Source organism: Balaenoptera physalus (assembly GCF_965194825.1).
Source record: "Balaenoptera physalus genome assembly, chromosome: 8".
Classification (NCBI taxonomy): Eukaryota; Metazoa; Chordata; class Mammalia; order Artiodactyla; family Balaenopteridae; genus Balaenoptera; species Balaenoptera physalus.
This window is the reverse complement of record NC_138887.1, coordinates 2915656-2938193: the sequence shown is the minus strand read 5'-3', so window position 1 is coordinate 2938193 and position 22538 is coordinate 2915656. Positions and strand designations below refer to the sequence as shown.

The following is a 22538-nucleotide window of genomic DNA, read 5'->3' as shown; positions in this document are numbered from 1 at the left end:
GTTGAGAAGATGTACTGAGTTTTATAACTACTGGTTGAGGTATATTTATGTACAATCAACTGCATGTAATTAAAGCATATGGTTTGATGAATTTTGGTATATGTTTACACCCTGGAAAACCATCACCACAATCCAGATGCAGGGTTTTTCTATCACTTTCAAAAGTTTCCTTCTGCCTCTTTGCAACCCATCTTTCCCTCTACCCGTACCTGGTCGGCTTTCTGTCACTATAGGTTAGTTTGCACTTTCTGGAATCTTCTTTACATGGCACTGAGTGGTACATACTCTTTTTTGTCTAGTTTCTTCACTCAGCATAATGGTTTTGACGTTCATTTATATCTTGGTATTTCTGTGGTTTGTTCCTCTGTTGACAGGAGGGTTGTTTCCACTTATTAATTGACAACAATTTGTGGGTCCGTTCTCCTGTTGATGGACATTTGGGCTGTTTCCAAGTTTTGACCACTACGGATAAAGCTGCTGTGAGCATTCATTTATGGTCTTGGTGTGGACATAGGTCCCTTTTCTCCTGAGTAACTACCTAGGGGTGGGACGGCTGGGTTGAGTGGTAGGTGTGTGGTTACCATTTAAGAAGCCCCCAGCTGTTTTCCAAGCTGCTGAACTGTTCTGCGTTCCACCAGCAGCGGGGGAGAATTACAGTCGCTGGGTCCGTCTTCAATCTTCAGTGTTCTAGTGTGTGCGAAGTTCATTAAATCTTAAATGTAAATTTCTTACTGGGAGCATCAAATGTGTTAGCAGCTATTTCTTCAGTAATTGTCTTAACTCAGCGGGAAATGGAATCCGTCCAGCCAGGATCACTAGCCTCACCTGCAGGGGTGCCCTGGGCCTGGGGTACGAGGCATCCCTGTGGGGTCCAGGTCCTCTTTACGGGGGTGGAGGTGGGGTGGCTTGCAGAGAGTGTGACGAGTTGGCCCTGAGCAAACCACAGGGTGCTGGGAAGTAGCTGAATAATGCTTTCCTAGCTTCTGATTCAGCAATGTTTTCACATGATCATCATTCATTTTTAAATAGTATCCACCTTAAAAATAGAAAAAGAGGATTTTAGAAGAGATCACTTTTCAGGGGACTGCCCTAAATCCAGTAATGAACAGCAATCCATTTGAAGATTCAGCTAATTCCATTCAGTGGATGACTTGAAATGACAAAAATGGAGTATTTCTCCTTTTAAAAAATATGATGGCAGATTTCAAACATACATAAAAGTAGAGAACAGCATAAGGGGTGGGCGCAGGGGGCGGGGCTATACTCAGGTGCCCATTTGTGCCCATTATCATGCTTTAAAAATTTTAAACTTCTGTATTATTTGGCTCGATTGTTTTATGGGTAGAGCCCTCACGCTGTCCTTTCGTTTGCAAATCCTTCTGCGGGCATCACTGACTAATAGACAGGCTGACTTGCTCACGGCCATTATCTCATTATCATGTCTAACAAAACTAACAGTTAATTCCTTACTAGCCGTGAATTTCCTGTCCTTACTTCAGCTGCCCAGATTGTCTTCAAGGTAACTTGGAACAGTTACAAAAGTGATTCTTAAGCTGAACCTACTGGTTAGGACAACAGGTCAGACAAAGAGTTCGGCTGCAACTGTGTTCATTCTCATTTCCCCTGGTTCCTTCACGGCGGCATCTTCCTGCCCTTCCTGCCTCTTCTCGCCCCTCCAGCTCCCTCTGTGTGTGTCAGGGTCCCAGCCTCGCAGCTGTCCTCGGGGGGTATGCGCTGTGTGCCCACTTGTGCAGGTGAGGGACCCCGGCCTGGCAGAGAGCAGCAAGGGGTGATGGAGCACGTGCTCCAGGGTGCATGGACGGGAGGCCGGGTGTTCACGTGGACGGAGGGGTGCGGAACGGCTGAACGGGAGCTGCCAGGCGCCTTCGGGGGTGTTATCATTTGCATCATTTAATCTGAGAGATGGGGGGAAGCTGAGGTTGCCAGGAAAGAAGTAATAGGGACGGCTGGACACCCAGGGCTGTGACGTCTGACCCGTCACCTCGGAGTTTTAGAAAAGGTGACGCCCATCCTTCCAGGATTTGGGGTGTGCTGGCTGCTGGGCTGAGGCAGGCTGGGAGGACAAGCACAGGTCACGCTGTGACTGACGCACGCACGGTTTTCTCTAGCTGACGGCCCGAGCTGGGCCCTCTCGGGTTTCAGGGAACCTCTGCCGGGAAGGACTCTGGCCATCAATCCGTCTGCTTTGCCTGTCGCTTCAGAACCCACGTTCCCCATCGACTAACAACCGAGAAAGATCCGTGAGCCGTGCTGGTGGCCCTGGGTGTCCTGGAGTGACTCGGAGCAGGGGACTGGCCAGTGCCACCACCGCTCCTCGATGCCGTGTGCGATCCCGTCGTGTTTGCTCAGGTGCACGAGTTGGCCTGGCACAAGTGCTGCCCCTCTGGTTCGGCTTGAAAACGTGGTCCGTCCCACGTTCCGGCTGCTGCTCAGTGGGACGATCACTTCCCCGCACTTTCTACGGTTGCTCTGACCGTCTTCCTGCCCTGCCATGTGCATTTCCTCTGTGTCTCATCAGTTTCCCTGCGGCCTTGGCCTAGGGCCTGCATGCAGGAAGGTTAATGAAAACCGGAAGAGAAAACCAGGCCAGGGAATGCAGAGGGGGGCAGGGGATGCCAGCCATGAAAGCAAGTCTGCGTGCAGGGAGGGGGCACTGGCTTTGTGTTTCTGACGAGCTGGGCAGAAAGGGAAGCACTGATTGCCGTAGTTCTCATCACTGAAAGGAAGGCAAGCTCTTCCTCAGAGGAGGCGTCATTTTTCCTGGCACCGAGAGATCATTAATTACTCGCAGGGGTTAGTTGTGGTCACTGCTGCCCACCTACCTTCTGTGGCTGGCTGGAAATGCTCGCTTCCACCTGACACACGTTGTTAGCACACCTACTGTGTGTGGAGTGTGAGGTCGGTGGCTGGCAGAGCGGAGCAGCCTGTCATGGAGCTGGGTCACTGTGGGCACCATGTCGTGGGTACCACGTTCCAGGCATGTGCTGACGGGGGCTGTGTCTGTGCGCCCGGGAGGCCATGGGTGGGAAACGGACGATCAGCCCTTCCGCGCCAGGGGACAGCGGATGGCAGGAGCGAGGCACAGAGGCGTCCAAGAGCACGGCCTGTTTCTGGAAGGACAAGAGAGCTGGTTCTCCAGGGAGGAAGGATGCTGGGCTGGACCAGAGGTGCCTTCGTGCTGCCCATTAGAGCCCGTCCACCTGTTAGGCTGCGGAGGAGGGGTGGAAGCTCATCAGCTCTGTCAGCAGACAGCCCTGGTGCCATGGGGAGGGTGCGGCTGGGGCAGGGGGCTGAGGTGGGAGCTGCCGTGGAGGCCCAGGTAGAGGAAGAGGTTGTGGTCGGAGCCCACGGACAGGCTGTTGGCGCGGATGGAGACGCGTGTCCGAGATAGAATGGATGGACTGGTGAGCAGGTGGGGTGACTTGTCAACAGTGAGGAAGAGAACAGTGGACATTTGAGGGGCCCTTTGCCAACCCCTCTGGCCGGCACCGAGTTTCCATTGTCCGCGGGGGCCCGTGGGGAGGGCAGGACGGGTCCTACTAGCCTCGTTTACATGTGGCTCAGGGAGATGCAGAGACTTGTTCAGAGTCACACAGCCTCAGGCTGGGTGTCTGACCGTGAGCCTGGGGTGGTGGGCAAAGCACGGGCTGGAGCCATCGCTTTGGAGCAAGACGCAAAACAGCAGCTCTCACTTGGGGTAGGGGTGAGATGAAGGGGCCGAGGAGCCCTGGGCTCTGCACCTGGCGGGGAGGCTGCCTGTAGAGCCCACCTCTGTGACCTGATCCTGCTGAGGCCAAGCAAGGAGGGCGTCCCCACGGGCCGACCGCTTCACTTCATACCCACCCGCCTGGGCGGTCCTGAGGACGCCACGGCCTGGGGGCACCGAGAACCTCTGTGATCTAGGGTTGCCAAATTATATACAGGATGCCCGTCGTGTGATTTTTCAGATAAACAAGGGGTATATTTTAGTGTAAGTAAGTCCCACATCATCGCCGTTTATCTGATGCCCACCTGTAACAGGCATCTGGCATTTTTCTCTGTTATCCTCCCAGTGTCAGAGAACCAGGATTACAGTCTGTAAAACCAAACTGATTGGTTTTCTGCTGTCACGTGGTGCTGCTATCACCGCAGCCCTGAGAGCAAGTGAGTGTGTGTGTGTGCGTGTGAAGTGAGGGCAGACGGGGCACCGACACCTGACGCTGGCCTGGAAGGTTCTGGGGGCGGGATGGGGGAGGAAGGACTTTCCATGGGTATCTATCGTGAAGACTGGCGCCTGAATCCAGCTCTTACTTTCTCTTTGTGTTTTCTAAATTTTATTTTTTAAATTAATGCAGAGTCAGCTTGACTTCTTTGGTGTGCAGGTCCTTGAATTTTAACCACACGTGTAGATCTGCTCAACCAGCCCTGCAACGAGGATTCACAGGACAGTCCCGTCACCCCCAGGCCTCCCCCAGCCTCCCTCGTAGTCTCCCTGGCAACCACTGATCTGTTGTCCATCACTACCATTCTGTCTTTCGAGGATGCCGTCTAAATGTCCTCATGCAGTGAGTGTCCTTTTGAGAGTCACTTCTCTCGCTCAGCAACCATCTCTGAGATTCAACTTCTTGCATGTCTCAGCAGCTCATTTAACTTTCATCGCTGAGTTGTGGTCCATTGTGTGGCTCCAACCCAGTTTGTTTACCCGTCCATCCATTGAAGGACATCAGGGTTGTTTCCACTGCTCTGTGATTGTGTATTGAGCTGCAGTAAACGTTCCTGGACTGGTGTTTTTGTGAACTTAAATCTTCTTTTCTCTAGGGTAAATGCCCAGCAGTGGGATTGCTGGGTCAGATGGTGTATGTTTAACTTTGTAAGAAATGGCCAAACTGTTTTCCAGGGTGGCCGTACCATTTTGCATTCCCACCAGCAAGATATGAGACGTCCAGTTGCTTTGTAGTCTCACCATCTCTTGGTATTTTCAAGACGTTTTTCCTGTAGCCATTCTCATAGGTGTGGAGTGGTACTACATCATGGTTTCAACTCCTATTTGCGTAATGGCTAATGATGTTGAGCACTTTTCATGTGTTTATTTGCCATCCATATATCTTCTTTGGTGAAATCTCTGTTCCCATCTTCTGACTATTTTTAATTGGATTATTCATTTTCTTTTACTGTATTTTGAAGACTTGTCATTTAAGGTGATACAAATACTTGCTCAAATATGTGATTTGCAGGTATTTTTCTCCCAGTCTGTGGTTTGTTTTTTTGTTCTTTTAGCAGTGTTTTAGAAGATTAGATATTTTTAATTGTGAGGAAAACCATTTTTTTGTTCTTTTTTTTTACACTTCATGCTTTAGACATGCTTTGGGTGCCATATCTGAGAACTGTTGCCTAACCCCAGGTCATGAAGATTTCCTCCCATGTTTTTACTTTTCCATTTAGCTCTGTGATTCATTTTGAGTTAATTTTTATATAAGGTGTTAGATTTAGATCAAAGTTCTTCTTCCCCTCGTCGTGCTCTCTTCTTTCTCTGGCATAGGGCATCCAGTTGTTCCAGCAAAGTTGTTGAAAAGACTGTCATTTGCTCCTTCTTCAAAAATCAGTTGCCCATATTTGTGTGGATCCATTTCTTTTTTTGAAATTTTTATTGAAATATAGTTGATTTACAATGTTGTGTTAGTTTCAGGTATACAGCAAAGTGATTCAATTATACTATATATATATGTACATATAAACATATATATGTGTATATATATTCTTTTTCAGATCCTTTTCCATTATAGTTTATTATAAGATATTGAGTATAATGTCCTGTGCTATACAGTAGGTCCTTGTTGGTTATCTATTTTATATATAGTAGTGTGTATATGTTAATCCCAAACTCCTAATTTATCCCTCTCCCCTCCTTTCCCCTTTGGTAACCATAAGTTTGTTTTCTAAGTCTGTGAGTCTGTTTCTGTTTTGTAAATAAGTTCATTTGTATCACTGTTGATCTATTACTTGATTCTTTATCTTTTTTAATTGATTTATATCTATTCCTTCACCAGTACTATTGAATATTGTAGCTTTATATTTAGCCTTAAAACAGGGTAATGTGATTCTTCCAACTTTCTTCTTTTACAGAACTATTTGGGCTAGTCTCATTTCTTTGCCTTTCCATAAAAATTCTGGAATCAGTTTATCTATGTCTACAAAATAAATCATGCCTGAAATGTTGTTAAATCCGCAAGTCAATTTGAGGCTTCTAATCCATGAACATGATATATCTCTTCATTTATCTAGATCTTCTTAAATTTCTTTGATGAGTTTCTTGTCATTTTCAGCATATATTGATAGATCTTGTCTATGTTGGCTCAATTTATACCTAAATATTTTCCATTTTTGGAGCCATCATAAGTGGAATTTGAAATTTCAGTTTCCAATTTTCATTGTTGTGTAGAAATAGAATTGATTTGTGTGTTGACCTTGTCTCCTGTGACCTTGCTGAACTCATTTATTAATTGTATGAGGTTTCTGTTTTGGTATGATTTTTTGCAGATTCTTCAGGATTGACTATGTATGCCTAGAAAATACATATATTTTTATTCCTTTCTTTCCAATCTTTATGGCTTTTATTTATTTATTTTTTCTCTTCTTATTGCACAGTGTAGACTTCTGGTTTGAGGTTGAATAGGAGGACTGAGAGTCTACATCCTTGCCTTGCTCCTGATCTTAGGGAGCAAGCATTCAGCCTTTAGTATTATTTAGTACGATACAACTGGAGGCTTTTTGTAGAGGAAGCTCCCTTTACTCCTAGATCGCTGAGAGTTGTTGATGTTGAGTTAGGCCAAATCCTTTTCTTTTTTTTAATTGATATGTTAATGTGGTTTTTCTTCTGTAGATGGTCAATATGGTGAGTTACGTTTATTGATTTTAAAATAGTGAACCAGCCTTGTATTCCTGAGATAAAATCCACTTCATTGTGCTGTATTATTCTTCTTATATATCCCTGATTATGTTTGCTAATATTTTTTGAGGATTTTTGCACCTGTGTTCATGAGGGGTATTGGTACTTAGTTTTCTTTTCTTGTGATGTATTTGTTTGGTTTTGGCATTAGTGTAATATTGGCCTCATACAATGATTTGAGATGTGTTTCCTCCTTTTCCATTTTCTGGAAAAGATTTGGTAGAATTGGTATAATTTTTTTTTCCTTAAATGTTTAGTAGAATTTGCCAGTGAAACAATACGGACCTGAAGATTCCTTTTACATGTTCTTAACTACAAATTCAAATTTTTAAATAAGTATATTAGGATTATCTATTTTATCTTCAGTGAGATTTTGGTAGTTTGTGGTTTTGAGGAACTGGTCCATTTCACGTAAGTTCTTTAATTGTGTGCATGCATCTGTGAAGGGCATTCCCTTACTATTCTTTTTAATGTCTGTGGTTTCTATAGTGATATCTTCTTTTTAATTCTTCATATTACTAAGTGGTATCTTCTCTCTTTTCTATCATTCTTGTGATATATTTATCAACTTTGTTTGCTTTACAAATTTATTTTATTTACAAAGAACCAACTTTTGTTGTCATTTTCTCTATTGCTTTGTGTTTGCTCTGCTCTAATCTGTATTGTTATCTGACTTCTGCATGATTCCATTTATTTTCTTTTTTTAATTTAATTAGGTGGAACTCAGATTATTGATTAGAGACATTTCTTTTCTAAAATAAGCATTTTATACTATAATACGTTTTCTTCTGAGCACTTCCTTGTTATCCTCCCATCAATTTTAATTTATTTATTCATTTATGTTCAAGTCCTTGAAACTTCCTTTTTATCCCATGGATTATTTAGAAGTATATTATTTATAATACAAGCAATTTCCAAGTGCTTAGAAATGTTACGGTTATCTTTCTGTTATCGATTTCTAGTCAGATTCCAGTATGGTTAGAGAACATATTTTATATGCCTTCAATTCTTTTTGCATTTGGTGAGGTTTGTTTTGTGACCCAGGAGATGTTTTACCTTGGTGAATGTTCTATGTGCACTAGACAGCTGTTTTCTGCTACAGTTGAATGGAGTTGTAGAAATGTCAGTTGGATCTGGTTGGTTGATAGTGCCATTCAGTTCTTCTGTATCCTGTTGACTGTGTATTAGTTATATTGATTACCAAGAGAGGACAGTTGTCTCAAAATTTAGTTGTGGATTTGTCTATCTCTCTGATGAGTTTTGTTAGTTTTTGTTCCATGTATTTCAAAGCATCTTTGTTTGGTGCATTGAAGTTTAGGATTATTATGTCTTCTTGATGAATTGATCCCTTTATTATTATGTAATATCCCTTTTTATCCCTGGTAATTTTCTGAATTTTCTGACATATTATCTCTATCTCATATTGACATAACCTTTCCAGCTTTTTTTTGGTTAACATTTGCATGGTATATTTTTTCCATAATTTTACTTTAACTACCTATTTCATTATATTTAAAGTAAGTTTCTTGAAGACAGTATATATTTGAATAATCCATCTTTCAGTTGAAGTGTTTAGACCATTCACATTAAATCATAATATCAAACCATTAAATTCCATTAAACTATTTATATGAATGAAAAACATTGATCTGTAGTTTTTATTGATTTTTTAAAATTTAGGTCAACAATTTAGTTATTTTTTTTCTTTCTTGCCTGTTTTGCATTCCTATATCCCCTTTCCTGACTTCTTTTGAGTTATTTGAAAAAATTTAGTGTCTCATTTTAATTTTTCTACTGTGGTTTTTGAGTATAACTTTCATTTAATTGTAGGGGATTGAAATTGTATGGATTGAAATATGCAAACGTTTCACAGTCTCCCTAGAATCAGTACTGTATCATTTCATGTGGAATATAGGTATTCTCCATGGTTATGTGTTACATCTGTATTGTAAAGAACTCAAGAAGAAAAAACAAAAAATAACCCAAAAAAACCCCCAAAAAACTCGAGAAGAACAGCCTCTTAATGTTTGCCTACATGTTTATCATTTCTGTTGCCCCTCATGTTCCAAGTTTCCTTCTCATTGTTTTCATTTAATCTGAAGAACTTACTTTAGCCATTTTTTTAGACCATTTCTGCTGGCAGTGAATTCTCTTTGCCTTCATTTGAGAATGTCTTTATTTCACCTTCATGCGAGAAGCATATATTTGCTAGGTATAGAAATCTGGGCTTATAATTCTTTTCTTTCAGTACTTTAAAGTGCTTTTCCCCACTTCCTTCTAGCTATTATAGTTTCTGTAGTTGTTCAGATCATTCTCATATACGAAATGAGGATCTATCTTGTTGCTCTCATGATTTTTTTCCTTATCCTTAGTTTTGAATAGTTTGGTTGTAACATCCTCGTGGGTAGCTTTCTTTATATTTGTCCTATATGGGGTTTACTGAACTTCTTGAATCTGTAGGCTATGTCTTTTACCACATTTGGGGAGTTTTCTGCCATTATTTCTTGAAATATTTTCTTCTGCAATGCATTCTTTCTTCTCTCCTCCTAGGAGTCTGTTGACATGCATATTAGACCTTTTGGTGTTGTCTAAGCGGTTCCTGAGTCTGTGTGTACTTTTTGTCAATCATTTCTCTTTATGTTATTCAGATTGGAGAATTTATATGGACAGATACTCAAAATCAGTGAATCTGCTATTGAGCCCATCCAAGGTGTTTTTAATTTCAGTTATTGTATTTTCAAATCTAAAATTTCCTTTCGGTTTTCTTTGTATCTTCTGTTCCTTTGCTGAGACGTCCTATGTTTCCATTGATTTCAAGTGTATTTGCTCTTACTTCTTGCAGTGCTTTTATAATGTTTGCTTTAAAGTCTCTGTGAAACAGCTCCACTCTACGGATCATCTTGCCGTGGCGTCTGATGGTTGTATTTCCCCATGTGAATTGAGATGAGTAAGTTTGGATAGACTTGTTGAATATTATGTTATGATATTCTGGCTTTTATTTAAGTCTTATGAGAATGTTGATGTTTTTATTTTATCAGGCAGTTGACTCAGTTGAGTTCAGTTTAAATTTCTGCCAAGCTTTCCGTGGTTATTGTTTCAGTGTCAGTTCTGCTTACAAAGCCTTTACGACGCTTTCAGATCTTCCCCACGTCTGTGCCACCACTGGCCAGTCTGGGACCCGGGGGATGGTCTGTCTTACGGTCCAGTTCTCAAAGGCTGTGATTGCTGCTAAGGGTCAGATTCACGTTGGTGTGGTTCGGAGATGCCACGGGGAGTTCATACGACTTCATGGAGTTTCGTGGGCTCCTCCTTTTCTGCAGTCTCCCCAGGGCTGTCTGCTTCTCTGGGCTTCCCCTTTTGGTCCTCCAGCCAGAAAACTGGGGCTTTATTTACCCGGATCCGAGGTGCACTTCCTGGGACTGCCCACTTCTGGAGCAAAGCAGCAGAAGAACAGAGAGTGGAAAAAGCAGTGGGGTTTACTCTACCCTCTTAGAAGCACAACTCCTCAGAGTTCCAGGGTCCTTTGGCCCCACTGTGCCAGCAGCCCTGCCACCACGAGACTGCTTGGGACTGGGCTCACGAGAGCAGGGGTGAGTGTACAGGGCCTTCCCCATTCTCTTGGAGCACTAGGGCCCCCTCCCCTGCTCTTGGAGCCAGCACTCTGTCCATGCCTTTGCCCTCTGTAGAGTTCATACTGCATTGAGTCAGGACTGGAAAAAATGGTAAACTTAGCACCAGTTTGGTGGTATTGTGAATTCCAGTCTTCATCCCCAGTTCGCCTGTTATAGTTTACTTCCCAGAGTTCTCAAATCGCTGCTCCATGCCTTCCGGCCAGGTGTTATAGCTGCACTGAGTGGGAGAGACAGGGCCTACAGTGTTCATTCCTTCGGAACCATTTCCTTTTTCTTTTAAAATTTATGAGCCTGGTACATCCAGACAGTGTAATCCTATTCAGCACTAAAGAGAAATGAGCTATGAGGCCATGAAAAGACATGGAAGAACCTTACATGCATTACTAAGTGAAAGAAGTTAATTTGAAAAGGCTGCACACTGTATGATGCTAAATATGTGACATTCTGGAAAAGCCAAAACTATGGAGAAAATGAAGAGATCAGTGGTTGCCTAGTTAGGGAGTCGGGGAGGAGAGGAGGGTTGAATAGGTGGAGCACAAAGGATTTTTAGTGCAGTGTCACTCCTCTGTATGATACTACAACGGTGGATACAGCATTATACATTTGTCTAAACCCATAAAATCTTTAACACCAAGAGTGAACCCTAGTGTAGACTAGGGTTTCTCAGTGGTAATGATGCTAACGCAGGTTCATCAGTTATAACAAAGGAGCCACTCTGTTGTGGGCCGTTGATAGTGGGGGAGACTAGGCATGTGTGGGGACGGGGTTACTTGGGAAATCTCTGTACCTTCTGCCGAATTTTGCTGCGAAACTAAAAACAAAGTCTATCGAAAAAGTCATGTGTCAAAGCATCTCCTATCAAAATAATAATTGTAGGGCCTAGTAAATATAGTTGAAATTTCAGGCAGTTTACTTGAAAACAGAGAGGAAATAAAATTATCAAAGAAAGTATAATGCACCCTTGGAAGTACACCCAGTAGCGCCACACATTTCATTTCGTTTTTTGTAGTTAGGGCATGGCTATTCATTCGTTTCTCCCGTACGGTTTCTGGGCTCTATCCCTTATTAGAATTACCTGGGTTTTAGTAAGTACTTTTTCAAACACTAAAACTTTATGATTTCACTAAGAATGTAAAACGTGTGCAATGCCTTTCCCGTAAATTTGTTGTGTGGCCTCTCAGGAAATCACTGGGATTTTAGAAAGCCAAGCCCTATGATTATTAATCTCCGTGTGCTGGGCTGGTACTCAGGGCGGGGTCTGCTGGTAACCTGAGAGTGACAACAGCTGTACCATTGCTCACAGGCCCGAGTGTCTGGGAAAGGAGTGTTCCCGCAGGCGGCATGCTGCGTGGGCGCAGGGCTTGGTGCAGGGAAGCATACGAAGAGTCAGCAGCCCAGATGGCGCTGAGATCGCCAATCATCCCCACGCTGAAATCGGCAAGGAAAACACATGCCCTGTGGAGGTATCCTCCCACCCCCGGTTCTACAGATTACAGCTATCGTTTTATTATTTTCGTGGTCACTTGGCTTTTGGACGAGGAGTGCTTGGAAGAGGCTGACCCGTGCTCCCTGGCTTCGGTGTCTGGAATCACGGACCCGTCTAAATATAGCACCGTTGTCTCCTGTGCAGCTGAAGGAGGGGACGGGTGGCCATAAATGGGAGTGCTCTCCCTGGGGCTGGTTCTCAGGTCGGCTAAGCTCCGGATCGAGTTCACCCTGTTCAGTGTGCGCGCGTGTGTGTGTGTGTGTGTGTGAGTTTCTGTGAATGTGGAGCTTCTAAATTTATTTATCATTTGATATGGGTATTTATGTGCTAGTGTTTGCGGCCACTGTGTTTCTGGTCCAGAGATAGGATTGTCCTTTAGGCGTCCGCAGGGGCTGCGCTTCTTGTTTTGTACATGCCTAGCATGTAAGCGCAGGAAGGAGGTCCGTAAATAACATGAAACTGATCTGCTCTGGTGTGTGGCCAGGAGTTCAAAAAGCATGTTGGAGAAGGGAGATGGCCCATCCGCGATCCTCTCCTGATGGCTTCTTACATGGCAGCTCTGTGCTGCGTGTGTTTGCAGGACATGACCACACTGAGTTCTTGTGGCCGCCTGGGAGGGTGGCCTTGTTGTCACCTGCGTTTGATGGCACAGGACCTGCAGTGGAGAAAGAATGATGCATCCTCTCTCTGTTCACCTGTCCATTGTCTGTCCATCTGTTATCAGTTATTAGTTATATCCACATAGGTCCCAGAGGCAAGTTAGGATCACAGAAACTTTTTTTAAAATTAAGGATGACTGACCCATAGGGAGAACAAAAGACTATATAGAGAGTAAAAAAAAATAATTACATTTTTTTATCCAGAGAGAAAAATTTAAAAATACTCTTTACTCATTATACTTCTAAAATTTAGAAAGTGACCATAACTGTTATTTGAGAAGAAAATAACAAATTATTATAAAGTTTCTCAAATTCTTTGTAAATGTTTATATCTTATACATCCTAAATAATAAAAGATACACTCTAACTCCTTTTGGAATTGAGTTCTCCATTGGGTAGGTGGGGAGGGGGCAGGAAGGAGAAAGAAAGAAAGAGGGTCAGTCTGTGGAAGGCAGGAAGAAGGAGAAACGCAGAGGAGCAGAGACAGAAAAACCAGGGGCCAAGAGACGGGGGGAGGGGGTGGGAGGTTGGGGTGTTGGAGAGACTGAGATAGGAGGGGCGGGTGCTGGCTCTCGTGCTGGCTGAAGAATCGGATGGAAATTACCCCCAGTATCCTTGTGCGGTTCGATAGTCCTTTCTCCATTTTCTACCACTATATTTTTTAATTGGTTATTTTGGAAGGATGTCAAGTTTACAGGAAAGTTGCACACGTACTACAAAGAATCCCCTTCAACACTCATCCCGATTCCCTGGTTATTGAGCATTCGCTCTGACACTCTCCCTCTTCCCCTCCTCCTACCCACGTGCACATCTTCATACACGCACACGCTGTATCTCCCAGGCTCCCACTCGCCGCAGGGCTGACTCCCAGCTCTGACACCAAGAGCCTGGTTTCCAGAACCGTCCATAGATGGACGTATTTACCCCTTTAATGCCCTGCATATGACCCACTCCTTCCCCACACCAGCCGCCTCCTTGGCCATCTAAATCAATACCTTTTCAAGAAAATAAAAGCAGGGAAAGGAAGGGAAGAGCACCTTTTAAAAAGTCTTATTTTCCAGTGAAACGATGAAGGTTGAACACATGAAGGAAGGTTCAAGAGATTTTAGAAATTTACTTTGGGACTTTAGAGTTTTAGTGGGTAGAGACTTTACATTGAAATAAACATTCTGTTTCCATAATTTAAAAAATAACAGCTTTATTGAGGTATAATTTACATACCATACAGTTCGCCCGTTTATTTCTGTGAATTGTTGGCCGTCCAAGAAGCCCCAGCGATTTCAGGCAGAGGCACGACTTTGTGAGCTCAGTTACTGGCTCACTTCCTGCCTCAGCGTCCTTGCGGGGGAGAAGGTTCAATATGCACTTCTTTTGGGGGTCTTATTAGTGACCTTGTCTGGGGAAACCAGTCCAGGCACGCGTGCGTGGACCTGAACGCTGCCTGCCTGCTGACAGTGAACCTGGCCAGCGAGGTGCAGAGGCCCAGCTGCGGACTTCAGGTGCAGTCGCACCCTGCAGGCTGTGGGCAGGGGTCACGGCCTTTCTCAGGCTGAATGACTGGTCCAGACCTTCGCAAGCGCAGACCTGGCAGTCTTTGACTCAGCGCAGCGTTTGCTTGGACCAGAGCATCCATGGTTGTCATGGCAGCAGGGAAGCCTCACCCGGGGATCCCCATCCTGCTGGGCCTGTGGTGCGGCCCCACTGCTGCCTTTGCAGAGGCTGGTGATGGGGCCCTGCTGCAGCCAGGATGGGGGCCCTTCACCATCGGGGGGGTGGGTCAGCGCTTCTAGACGTGTCCCTGCCTCAGGGGCCACACCAGTCTTTCACCCTCCGCAGCACCCCCTGCCCCACTTTACTGTTCTTACCTGGCCCATCTTCCTCTTTACTCCTGAGCTCCGATGACCCCCTCTGCCCTGTGTGCTGAAGGCCACACTCTTTCTAGGGATGGGGACCTCCACCCCTGCTCTGGCCCCAGGCACTTCAGGGAATGGTCCATACCGTGTCCAGCCCCTGCTTCCCTGCAGACTCACAGAAGGCAGGGGGGTGAGGCCTGAGGGGCAAGGGCAGGCCCCCCCCACCTGGGACCCCCTTCCCGCAGGTGCCCTTTCCCATGGGGACACGTGGGCACTACTGCGGGGACATTCCAGCCTGCCTATCACAGTGACCCGAGTGAGTAAAGGACATCTTATCACAGGTTTGAATGTGCCGCTCCCGGCTCTTGGCTGTCCAGCCCAGATCCTGAGTTCTAATTCAAACGGATTCCTTAGAATTCCCGCTTTCTTGTCACCAAAACGAGGCACTGTCCGGAGTCTGTGTGCACGTCCTCCATTATGAGCTTCACCAGCTGAGCTGCTGGGCGTTTGCTTCTTCGCAGGACACTTTGTCCTGTGTTTATCCCAGTGTCTTATTTGTAGAAACAAAGGGCATTTCCTAGGAAAAGGAAGGGAGCTTACTGCCGTTGAAGAGTACATAAGAAGATGATAAGGGCTTCTTTGTTGAAACAGAGGAACCCACAAATCCCTCTGCTGTGGGGAGGGGACAGATGAGAGGAAAAAGAAAGTACAACTGGGGGGCGGGGGCATGTTGGGCTACAGCGGGTCATCAGGGTCCACGAACATTCTCGGAGGACAAGGAGACAGTTGCTTTTATTTTCCACGGTGAGGCGACAGCTGGAATTTCTAACCGCTGGATGACTGTTTTTGAATAACTTTGTCCTGGCCTGGGGTTGGGGTAGTGGGGGAGATGCCTGCGGGGCTTGGGGGGAGGGATGCATGCAGAATTCAGGGAGCTCCCAGCTGACTAGGTGCCTCGCAGCTGGACAAGGACCCCCTCCCAAAGGGACTTGGGTCCCAGTAGCCTGGGCTCCTGGAGTTTTGCAAGTTTCCCACGTGACTCCCATGGGCCCCTCTGCCTGTGCCCCTGCATCTCCCAGGTCTCTGCTTGCCAGTCTACTCCCGGATGGTGGGGTAGTGGTTTGTTTGTCTCTGACCTTTCCTCGAGAAGAGGCTCGACTCCTTTTCTCTGGTGGAGCCTCACTCCCCAGCCCTCCCCACAGATCTGCTCTGCAAAGTGGGGAGGCCGATGGGCGTGGGAGCCACACAGGCCAGGACCCCGGGGGTCAGCCCAGTCCTGTTGGATGTGGCTCCGTCAGATAGATCTGGAAGTGGGGGGAGGTCCCCCGACAGTCTGAAAATTCTCATTGTGCAAAGGGAGTCCTGTACCTAGATGTTGAGAATGTCCTTTAGCTTCACACAGTGTTACTGCAGAGGCAAATAAACAGAGTTGATACAAATGCAGCCTTGTTCTGGCATCTCCCGGATGTGCCACCAGGCCTTTCCTGCAGCTGGGAGTGGCCTGGGTCCTGGGGTGGACCTGCCTCCCGGGGCAGCCAGCCCTCTGGCCCCTCCCGTGGCCGAGGACTGGCATCACCCAGTTGCTGTTATCAGTGAAAAAGAAAACATTGCCGCCATATCAGTAAACAAAGGGTGTTGCAGCCACCAAGCTATCACATTACATCCTACTCCTCATCACTGAAGAGGCTCAGGTTGGGAAGAGACAGGACACTGTGGCCCCAGGTAGCTGAGGTGCACATCCAAGGGATGATTTCAGTGAGCCCAGACCCATGCATCTTCCCATAGATGCATAGAAAAGCGCTAAATTCCTTAACCTGAGATGTCTGGTTTTCTTTAATTAACGGTAATCTCTTGATGTTCCTACTACCTGGTCTTTTTTGCCAAAACTCCTGTATATCCTGGCTCCCCCCTTACCTCTTCAGAGCAGTCCCTCAGAGCTACCTGAGAGCCTGTGTCCCAGGCTTAAGTCCTCAGTGTTGTCCGCTGAATAGAAGATAACTCAACTTTTAGGTTGTGCAGGTGTTTTCGGTCGATGCCGTCATGCACCTGGAGGGGAGCACACACTTAGCCTCCACTCTCCCCCCGCCCTGGACCCTCTGACCGCATCACTTCTCACTGTCCTGTCGCTCAGGAATCAAAGGTTCAGGCATTAAAGAGTTGAAGTACAGCCAGATGATTTTTATTTAATTTGTTAGTATTGGTGTTTCCCATATCAGACAAAACCAGTGCATACAAAAATGCAGACCTGAAAATCAAGTCCAATTGTCTGCATCAGAGAAGAGTTCTTTTCAATAAAATTATCTCAGAGGTCCCTTAAAAACCGGACTTTGGAGAGGCAGCAGTGACCATGGACAAGAAGGGGACTGTTGGAGATTCTTGCAAAGGTGTGGTCAGCGGGCTGGCTTTTGGATGTGGGTACTGGAAGGGACCTTTGGAGTGGAGTGAGTGGTGCTGTTTGCCTGGAGGACGGTGAGGAGGGTGGTGACATGGCAGGAGGAGCGTGTGTGGGAGGTGAGATGCTGAAATGAGGCTGGTGTCAGTGTGAGACCCTGGTGTGTGAGGGGGCGGAGAGTGTGACAGCTGATGGAGGTGCTCAGCGGGAGAGGGGGCCCTAAACAGGAGGGGAACAGGCTGGGGGTAACTGCGAAGGAGGCAGTGTTGAGGCCGGGACATGATGTGACACACAGAGGGGACAGGTGAGGGTGGAGAAGAGGGTCCAGCCAGCATCACTGTCTGGGTAAGATGGCACTTCATGGTGATGGACGTCCAGTTGCTACAGGTGGAGCTGGTGTCCTAGAGACAGGAGGGCTGGGTCCACGAACTGGGGTGATTCAGTGACCCTTTAAATAGAAATACCTAAAATAGTTTTTGTGAGGTGTTGGAATTCCAGAACCACTGAAGTGTTTAAGTATTTTTGGATTTGGATTTGATTATTTTTTTAAACTTCACATATTTATTTATTTATTTTTGGCTGCATTGTGCAGCTTGCAGGACCTCAGTTCCCCGACCAGGGATTGAACCCTGGCCATGGCAGTGAAAGCCTGGAATCCTAACCACTAGGCCACCAGGGAACTCCCTGTATTTGGTTATTGAATTAAGTGAGTGAACTATTTTCCAATACGTAAAATTAGTTTGCCTCTCTGCTGAAACTTCTTACTTTGATGTTAAATGCCAGGTGAATCCATTCACTATAAATATGCCCATTTGCTTAGGATGCAAGAGCTGCCTGTGGGTGGTAATTTCCCTTCTAAAAGCAGAAGTGAGTGTTGGAAGGTAAGTCGGCCTCAGTACCTGGTTAGGGCTGTCTCTGCAGACATGGGCTTATTGTTTTGGTAAAGAGGGGATTTTAAATAGTGGTGCCTGCCATATTGCCCCAAACGCTTTTGTGACAAGCTAGAATATACATTAAAAATTCACAACATAGGTTAGCTTTATGTTTTGAGGTTGCTTTACAGTTGCATATGATTTAACTTTTGTTCCCAGAAAAGGGAATGCTGTTGTTTGTGGTGGTGTTTGCTGTGTGTCCCATAGATGCATGCTCAGACACAGAGGTACAGAGAGGGGGCTCCCCGACTGCCAGACCAAGTTGTACAGTTTCTTCCTCTAACTGCAGGCAGTGGGGCCACTGAGACCCCTGTTAGCACCCTCCCCCCCTGCTTTCCCTGTGGAGACTCCCAAAGTGCAGGCTTTGGGGTGAAAACATCAGAAAACCATCACTTGAGTGGATTCCTCTGGCCCTGGGCTTGAGCGTTCAGATGTCTGAGCGCAATTTCACTGACATGTAGCATCTGCAATGGAACTCTGATAAGTCTCTTTCCTGAGTGTGTTAATTGTCCGTAATCTGAATTTTCCTTTTCAAACTTCCAAATTTAAATGAATCTTTTTTTTCATAGCCCATGGTGGAGTGTTAGATAGCAAAAATATTTATAAATCTTATAATTTGGAATATCTTTTAGCCCTGGCTTCTCTGGAGTCGGAATCACAGAGTGGTTGAGAATGCTATTTCCCAGAGTCGGGCTGTCTGGGGCTGGACATAAACGTACCACATCTCAGCTATGAGACCCGGGCAAGTGACCGAAAGCCAAGCACAGCTCCCTTAGCTGTAGGACGGGGACAGAATTGACCCTGTTGGGAGAAGTTGTCCATGAAACAGCGGGGAGTGTAGGGAACTGCAGGCCTGTGATAGTGGAAACCAGTGATCTGACCTGAGTGAGATTATGATTCATCTCTTAAATGAATGAGTGAGTTGAAACTATGAAATGTTCTAAAAATATGCATTTACATGTAGTTTGCAATCTTTAGATAGAGGGTCACACCCAGAACTCATTGCTTATGGTTTTCAGCTTCGGATTCTCCAAAATCAGCTAAGAACTTAAAAAGAATTTCGATCAAATCTGAGTGCAGTTTACAAAACAGAAATAGATCCGCAGACATAGAAAACATACTTATGGTTACCAAAGAGGAAAGTGGGGAGGAGGGATAAATTAGGAATTTGGGATTAGCAGATACAAACTACTATATATAAAATAGGTAAGCAACAAGGTCCTACTGTATAGCACAGGGAATTATATTCAATATCCCGTAATAAACCATAATGGAAAAGAATATGAAAAAGAATATATATATATATATATATATATATATATATATATATGTATGTTTTGCTGTACACCGGAAACTAACACAACATTATAAATCAACTTCAATTAAAAAAAAATCTGAGTGCAGAACCCTCCTGGGACAGACACATTTTTTTTTTTCCTCCTTAGTCCTTAGACTTTCCATCACCTAAGTAAACCAGTCATTCATTCATTCCTAGCAACTTACTTTGTTTTCCTTAAACATCTATCTTAGGTTACACGAAAATAATCATATTTTGTCTCTTCACACTCATTACGTTCTGTAACGTATTCTTTAAACAACATGATCAAAATAGTTAGGTCCTGCTGGGATAAGCAGTTTGGGGATAACAGAATCACCTCTTGGGTAGAGTATTCCCAAGCTGGCAGAACCGCAGTGAGCTGCTCACCAGAGGGCAGCCCACCAGCTCCAAGGACAGTCGTGTGTTTTTGAGAAAGTGCTAAAGAAACTGGATGAAGAGGCACCGGGAGACTGAGGTTATAAGGCTGGTACGTCCAGATCCCGAGGGCTGTGTGCCCTTGAAAGCCTTTTGGATTGTATCCCACAGGTCGGGAGTTGGCACACTTTTCTGTAAAAGGGCCAGGTAGCACATGTTTTCAGGTTTTCGGACTGTATATCTCTGCAGGGGCCCACTCAGCACTGAGCTTACATACATAAGTATTCAGTATGTAAAAAAACAGGTGTGGCTGGGATCCACTAAAGACTTATTATCCGATAAATAATGGACCCTGAAATTTGAATTTCATGTAATTTCACGTGCCGTGGAATATTATTCTTATCTTGCTTTTTTCCCTCAACCATTGACAAATTGTAGAAAATATTCTTAGCTTGCTGACCACAGGAAAACACAGGGGACGGGAATTTGCCGACCCCTGAGATGGACTGTCCCTGCCGTCTGCGGCCGGAGTTGAACCAGAGGAAGCCAGGCCAAGTCCACCGTTGAGGCCCATCGTTAGTGTACCTGCTCCTGGACGTCTTCATTGTGGTCCGTCCTTCTTAAGGACCTGGATATAAGTCTCACAGAAGGTAGGCTGAGGGTCACGAAGTTGATCAGATCACAGCACAGAGCTGTCTTTCCATCTTCTTGCTTCTTGCTTCGCCATTGTTGGCTCACGCAAGAGGTTCTCAAAGTCTGCTCAGCGTCAACCGGGATACTTTTGAAATAGTCAGGAATCAGACTCTACTAGGGAATCCACATTTATCAGATGCCCTCTAGGTGGCTCATAATTTATACACCAAAGCTTGTGGACCAATGCACTGAACCCCCTGCACGGCCATGAACCAGACCTGATGGGTCATCCCATGAGGATTTCTGGGACGAGGACGTCCCATGGATAAATGAATCCCATAAAGATAAATGGGATTTAGGTTGGTGCCAAGGAGGCCTGTCTATAGCTAATGAGCTCCCATAGTATCTCTACTGAAATAATTAAATTTTACCAAAAATTAATAAGACTTAAATCTTGGGATCACACATATACACACTCGCAGATTTCTCAAACCTGCTAGTCTTCTGTGTTTTGGTTTTTTTTTTTTTTAAGTTGAACAATAAAATGCGTGGTAGGCACATAGTAGGTATTGAGTAAATTGCCATCAGTTAATACTGAGGAAGACCTTTGGGGCTCAGATCTCCTTTTATGTATCTTTCTTTTCTCTATTTATTTTTTCCCCTTTCAGCACCCTATTTTCTCTAAAAATACTCTCCCAGTAAACTCCAGTCTCACGACAGGATCTGACAGCGGTTATTAACTTTACATCGGTATGTTATTTCTCCCCGGAATATTTGCGTTTGCATTATCTCTATTTATCCAACGACAAACACTGTCTCTTTTAGAAGTAAGCCAAGTGCAAGCAAGCCAGATGTTTCTGTCCGCTGCCAAAAATGCACCCTGCGTTCCCTGACCCTCTTTTCCCCACGAGACTCTGGAGAACAGTACTGGCACATAGTAGGCGCATCATACATGTCTGAAGGAATGAGCATATTGAGGAAATTCAGTACTCTAACCAAGAATGTGCGTCTTTGGAGGCGATCTTGTTTTGAAGTCTTTCTGGAACGGAACTACTGCTATTCACCACCTCAGGGCCAGTGCTGGCTCTGAGCTTTGCAACACTGGGGCTGTATAAAGAAGCCTTTCTAGAGGAAATGTTTTCTCTTCCTCGCTTCTTAAAAGGGTGCATTTTATTTTGCTCCAAGGGAGCCGCATGTGCTCAGACGGGTGTCCAGGGGCAGCTACCCTCCACAGGTTATGCTTGGCAACAGTGTTTCTAAGACAACACAGGTGCTTCCAAACCTAAGTCCATCTCGGAGGGCGTATAAATAGACTTCAGATGGAAGTGTGCGTGTTGGAGATATTTTGGTTCCTGTCTATTTTCCTGATTTGCTGACTTGATTAAATCCAGATGGGGGGAAAGAGAAGCTGCACACCAAGGGGGCTTCTGAGGAACTCCTTCTGTCCTGTGTGGGTACAGCTGTCCACTAGCTTAGGGCTTTCTCTGGGGCTTTTTTTCCTACCACATCTTCATTCGGGGGCAACAGAGCATACCTTGTTTCTTGACCCAAGATTCCTTGACGGGGAGGGCTGGTAGAACTGTGAAGATCTATTTTCTAACTGCATCTCGAAACAAACTAATAGACAGTGTCTATAAAGAAACTATAAAAATACTCTCCCTTTTCTGACTCTGGCTATCACAAAGTCAAAGATTATTATGGCGAGCCAGAGTCACAATTGCATTTACTGTGGTTTAAGTGAAGTCTTGTCTGTTCGCCTGGAGGAAACCATGAAACAGAGGTGCGTGGAGCTCTGGGGAAGGTCTAGCCAGGTCTCCTGACCCTGAACTCCCATCCTGCCCTGCACGGCGAGCTGCCTGGACAGGTCCTGACCCCCTCCACATCTGCACGCCTGCTCCCCTTCCTGGCCCAACTGCTCAGACAAGGGACTCTGTGTGTGACAGCATCTTGTCCCCCATGTCACGAGCACATGACAAGCCCTGACCTCTCTCCCATACTGAGCATCTCTCTCCTCCTTCCCTGGGGTCACTGATGTGTAGGACGTGACTTAGGATCCACTTGCTGTGAGGATAAAACTTCCTTCCTCCTGCCCCCCTGGGTTGCTTGGAGACACAGGACCAGCCTGAAGTGACACTGAGCAATTAGCTTGTCACCAAGCCACGGGCAGCCGGGTACCCCCTGCTATCTCGTGTCTGTGCCCCTCCCCCCACCTCACTCCGATCCCCCCTTACTCTTGCTTCCTTGGGATTTGCACCTAAACTCAAGCTCTATTTTGAGGGGAACCTAAGACACCCCGTGTTCTTAATTCCTCA

The 22538-nt window shown here is 45.5% G+C and overlaps 1 protein-coding gene across 17 annotated transcripts in view; it reads left to right on the top strand.

Moving 5' to 3' along the window:
- COBL (cordon-bleu WH2 repeat protein) overlaps window positions 1-22538 on the top strand; it is a 270313-nt gene that overhangs the window by 19636 nt on the left and 228139 nt on the right. Inside the window, exons 1-2 of one of the 17 annotated variants that reach the window (XM_082473245.1) lie at window positions 10282-10536; window positions 11882-12041. The exons of 12 other annotated variants lie outside the window; for them this stretch is intronic. In XM_082473245.1, coding sequence (XP_082329371.1) covers window positions 11920-12041 — 122 coding nt within the window. In that variant the 5' untranslated portion in view covers window positions 10282-10536; window positions 11882-11919. Of the gene's footprint in view, window positions 1-10281; window positions 10537-11881; window positions 12042-20031; window positions 20244-22538 lie in introns of those variants that run through there. 4 more of the 17 variants (XM_082473234.1, XM_082473243.1, XM_082473240.1 and 1 more) reach the window with 4 other exon arrangements.